The sequence below is a fragment of the Gavialis gangeticus genome, unplaced genomic scaffold, assembly GCF_001723915.1.
Source record: "Gavialis gangeticus isolate Ggan-Ray unplaced genomic scaffold, GavGan_comp1, whole genome shotgun sequence".
NCBI lineage: Eukaryota > Metazoa > Chordata > Crocodylia > Gavialidae > Gavialis > Gavialis gangeticus.
Window position 1 is genome coordinate 49,340,953 of NW_017729032.1, and position 5,054 is coordinate 49,346,006.

The following is a 5,054-nucleotide window of genomic DNA, read 5'->3' on the forward strand; positions in this document are numbered from 1 at the left end:
ACTCGAGGGTGGAGATCATCTGGACCGGCTGACTTGAATACGTCCAGCCCCTCCAGAAGCTCCCTAACTAAACCCTCGCTAACCCTTGCTGTCTTATCTATTTACACTGTCTCAGGGGCTGTCTGCTACCCATTGTGCTGGGTGATGCAAAGACACAGAAACACCAGTCTTGGCTGACCCTTGAGAACTGCCATAAAACACAAACAATGTTAGCATAGAGAAATTCAGCCTGACCTACTGTTTGACATTTCAATGAAGTCAAGAATCCCCTTGTCTCATAGTTTATAATTTACAAGAGACTTGTTATTTATTTGGTAAATTATTAATGAATGTAACTCAGTGAAGGTTTGAAACTATTGTATTGTTTCATTCTATTGAATACATGAGAGCACCTGAAGCACTTATACTGGCAGGAGAAAGATAGATGGATGCTCTTTTTACTTTGTTATGAAGGTGTATATAAAACCTGGCTCATCTGAGTGTGAAAGCTGCTTCTGCCATAGAATCCATGTCATGTATTTGGCTTCAGTGTAAATTGAATATGCTTCATGGAAGTTGAGCTTTCAGGGGTAGGCTATGGTCTGCCATGATGAGATGCAGGTTAAGCTGACTTGGTATCAGAATAGACCTGGGGGAAAGGTTTTAACTTGCTAATTAATGCAGGTGCTTTTCTTTTTTTTGTTTTCCTTTATTCTTTACTCTCTTTCAGATTGTTGTACTGACAGGGCTTCTGAATAATTCACTGCAAATCTTTACTGCATGTGTTGGCACCAGTACACTGGGTGTGTATTAACTCCTGCTTTCTTTTTTTTTTCTCTTTTGCAAGATTGAACAGCAACTGACCCTTGAACAACTCAAGAAATTAAATACAGCCTTTCAGGTATGACTGCACCAGTGACATTGTTATATTGATATGCAGCATTGCTCACAAAAAGAAACATCCAGTATATGATGATCATTGTTCAAAACAGAATTGATTTGAAATAACTTTTTGGGGCCAAGACTATGTCTTCATCTGTACAATGATGAGCATGTTTTTAACACCACTGCAATATACTAATTTTTAAAAGAAATGTTGTTTTATGTTTTTAGTTAATGTCTATAATAAGTAAATTACATTTGACAGTTGTTTCCATGTGTAGTTTTCAATCACCTTAATGTTTATTTCTCAGAATTGCTGTCTGTTCTGGTTTTGTTTGAAATAAGAACCTTTTGGTTGGAACTCAGGATTTTTATAATTAAACTTGCTAAACTACTTTTTCTCTCTCTAGTATATATGTGTTTTTTCTTAATGCACAGGCCAGCAGATTTAAATCTTCTTTGTGTTTGCATGAAGACTTGCTCCCCAACTCATTTGTATGCTGTTGCTCTTGCACACATTTTGGGAAATCTATAAGGAAGACTTTTATTAAAATCCTAACAAGTGGATCATTCCTTTATTCCTGTGGTGACATCACAAGGCCAATCAACAATAATGACCCTACATTAATGGCTCAACCATCCAATTACTTTAACTTACAGGAAAGCAGTGAATGCCCGCTGATTTGAAAAAAAACAACATGCAGAACAGATCCCCTAAAGACTTGCATCTTAATATGGTTAAATCAGTGGTAAACTGCAATGACAAACAACTGCACTCTTGTATACCCTTTTAACTATGCTGGTGAAGTTATGATGTTCTGTATTTCCTCAATGTGGACAGGACTTAAGTAAAGGGATACATGGATGTGAATGGTTCTCAATCTGTAGCCTGTTGTCTTTGGAGTACTTCCTGATGGTGCCCTACTGTCTGCCGCGAGGCACAGGTGCACGCGCCAGTACAGAGCTGATGCTGGGGCTCCGGAGCCTGACAGCTGTTTGCAGCCTCCTGGCTGCAGCTGACCCCAGCTCTGGGTAGTTGCTGCCAGCCAGGAGCCCAGGCTGGGGGGGCATGGGGCAGCAGGGCTGGGGGGCAGGGGCTTTGGGTGGGGGGCAAGGGGCACAAGCAGGGCATCCTGCCATGTACCCCCTGCTCTCATTTTGTTTTTCTGGCATGCCAGCACTCCAGCACCTTCCAAGGTAGGCATTGTGTGGTGTTTTTTGGCACTCCGGCCAAAAAATGTTGCCTACCCCTGCACTAGGATCAATAACTAAAGAGAAGAACCATGAGCCACCAGGAGGCGGAAAAAGTATCTGGGGAAGAGAAACAAGAAGGAAACGAGGAGAGGAGTGGGGAAATATGCAGTGGAGGGAGTATGGTGTTTTATGTTGTTTTATTTTTCTTCCCCTCTGAAGAGGACAAATCATTTCTAATCAGATATCCAAATATTTCCCTGATGCAGATCTCACTCAGCGTAGTCCGATGAGCCCCAGGTTTGTGTTCTCAGTAACTGTAACTAGAAGGGGATGTGTACATGAGACAGAGAACGGTTAGGATGCCATCCTGGAACATGGAAAGTCTGTGTTTGACTCTGAACTTCACAACAAGCTTCCTATGTAAGCCTGAGCAAGCCTCTTGGTCTCTGCCTTGGTGCCTGTCTGTAAAATGGAGGCAATACTATTTCCCTATCTCACCAGGGCATTGGGCTTTAGTGGCAGAGCAGTGATGGCATCTTAAGTGTGGTTCAGGCCTCAATCCTGGCACATGCCAAAGGCCATATGCAGTTTACCCAGCTGTAAATGAGGACCTGCTCATTTGGGCCAGGGGCTCAAAGAAATCTAGATGTGAAGCTAGCGACGACATTCCCTTGCATGTCTTTGGCTACAGAGAGTGCTGGGTCTTAGCCCAGTGAGCTGGTGGCCAAGGCTGAAAGTCCACCTGAGTTTTTCTTGACCTCAGCAGGTACATTGAGCCAGGTGCCCAGATACTTTAGTAATGTCCAGGGCAGACACCAAAACCATCTCCTCGATGCTGGTAACTTTGTTCTGTCTCTGCTAACGCTCCCAAACTTTAAGCAAACCATTCATTTCCCAATTAACATTTTTCTTTTTTTAGGAAGTCTAAAATTAACATAGTGGCAGTTTTTCTTTTTTGTTGGGTTTTTGTTTTGTTGACTTTGAATGGCTGAGAAAAAAAATATTATTAACACAGTCAAGTAACTAAAATGTAGCTCAACAGATCTGTTTGAAATTATTTTTTAAAAGTCTGAACTGAGAAAAAACATGAGCAGTTTCAGCCAAATATTATAATCTACTCAAGCAGGCTGTATTGTCCATTATCTAACTACCTATTTACAGTAATGCAAGCTGGAACCTGTGATACGTTTTGTAGGCTCCTCTAGTATACGAATTAATATTCTACATTGTTACATAGTGTGAGATTATGATCATGTTTTAAAAGGAAGCAGTCTTTCATGCTAATTTCTTATTAACATGCTCTCACATTAAGGATCTTTTACCATCAGCAAGTCAAAGGTAAGCTTTTTTATTAACTAACTTTCTTGCTTCTGCTTTTAGGAGTTAGAAGAGAATGGATGTAAATCATTGGATGTAGAGAAATTCAAGCAGATAGTGAAGAAGAGTATGGCACCATATAATTCGGTAAGCAAACAACAATGAGTTGGAAGTTAAATAACAGGAAAACCTGTATTACAATATTAAAAGTCTTTTTCATCATGTAACTTTTCCTCCATACAGAGTGGTGAACAAATTGAAGAATTTTTCATGAAAATTGACTATGCTGCAACTGGAACAATTCGGTGGGTAAGTGGAGATTTTGATGTGGCTTTCTTTTTGTTGTTGTTCTTTAAAGCAGTAAGGAATGAGTATGCAAATAGCAGATCTGCAGCTTCCAGAAATGTAGCTCAGGTGGGATTAGACTTTCATTTTGTCCAAGTTGGCCAACGTTGAGAGAGGGAAAAGTGAATAAGTTTGCTAGAATACAAATTTCTACTTATTGTCTTTAATTCTCTTTATTCTGTACAGTACCAGCCATGTGATTTAATGCTCAAAAAATAAATTCCCCAAACCCTTCATTCGTGTCCCATGATCAGAAACCAGAAATACAAAAAAAGTCTAGACAGATAAACAGAGAAGGCTGCTAATTGATTTGTTTGTGTCTTACAGCAATAGTAAGCATCAGGTTGGGAACAGAGGCCATGATTCAGTAATGAATTTAAGCGTATGCCCAGATGTTTTCTGAATTGGGGCCCTCAATGGTCTGTATAGCTGCATATAAAGCTCTCATAGAACACAGTAGGAAGCAAACATGAAACGCTTTCTTTGTTCAGTCCCAAGCCTCTTTCCAGCCAGCACTTCACCAAAAAATCTCTCACTTGGCATGATCTTGCAAAAAGTTGTCAATATTTCTCTCTGGCCTCTGCCAGCAACTGCAGGGGAGTTCCCCTGCAGCCGATCCTACCAACCGGTGGGGCAGAGGGAAATCCCCAGCAGCGGATTGTGAAACAGCCGATTGCTGTAGCCGCTTCCAGGAGTGCCATGGTGCTCCACTCCCTGGTTGGCGCTTGCAGGAGGGGTACCGGCACTCCTGCCTGTCCCCCCCCGCCCATCGCCTAAGCAGTGAGCATGGCCAGTCAGGGGGTGCACTGGCAAACGCAGTTGCCACTGACTGTGCTGAACAGAACTATGGAGACTGTCCCCAACTCATACAGCCACACCAGTAAAAGTCCTTACTTCCAATGCTGTTATACTGGCAAAAATATATGGCTTGGCTTGCTTATATAGCAGGAGCAGGCAATTATTTTGGCTGGAGGGCCACTTAATGAGTTTTGGGGAGCTGTCAAAGGCTGCAAGGGTGGTCACACCCCAATCCCTGACCTTTGCCACTGCAAGTCCTTTTCCCTTGTCCCCAGAAGTACTCCTTACCCAGCCATCTTGGAACCGGAAAAATAATTGTATACTAAAAATCAAACATCCACAACAACATATTTTAATATGATTTAAAAATATATATTTTTGTCCCAGTTTGTGTGTGTTTGCATTGTGTATATAGAGGTGATTACATAATAGCTCAAAATGAAGTCTTACTGCATTGCAGGGGTGTAGGGGCATATGGGGGTGGGTATGGAGCTGTGTGTGTGTGTGTGTGTGTGTGTGTGTGTGTGTGTGTGTGTGTG

At 41.7% G+C, this 5,054-nt stretch overlaps 1 protein-coding gene across 1 annotated transcript in view; it reads left to right on the top strand.

Moving 5' to 3' along the window:
• Positions 1-5,054, top strand: part of LOC109302857 (WD repeat-containing protein 64-like) — a 125,282-nt gene that overhangs the window by 42,300 nt on the left and 77,928 nt on the right. The window contains exons 3-5 of the mRNA XM_019524755.1: positions 827-880; positions 3,436-3,519; positions 3,616-3,681. Coding sequence (XP_019380300.1) covers positions 827-880; positions 3,436-3,519; positions 3,616-3,681 — 204 coding nt within the window. The remainder of the gene's footprint in view (positions 1-826; positions 881-3,435; positions 3,520-3,615; positions 3,682-5,054) is intronic.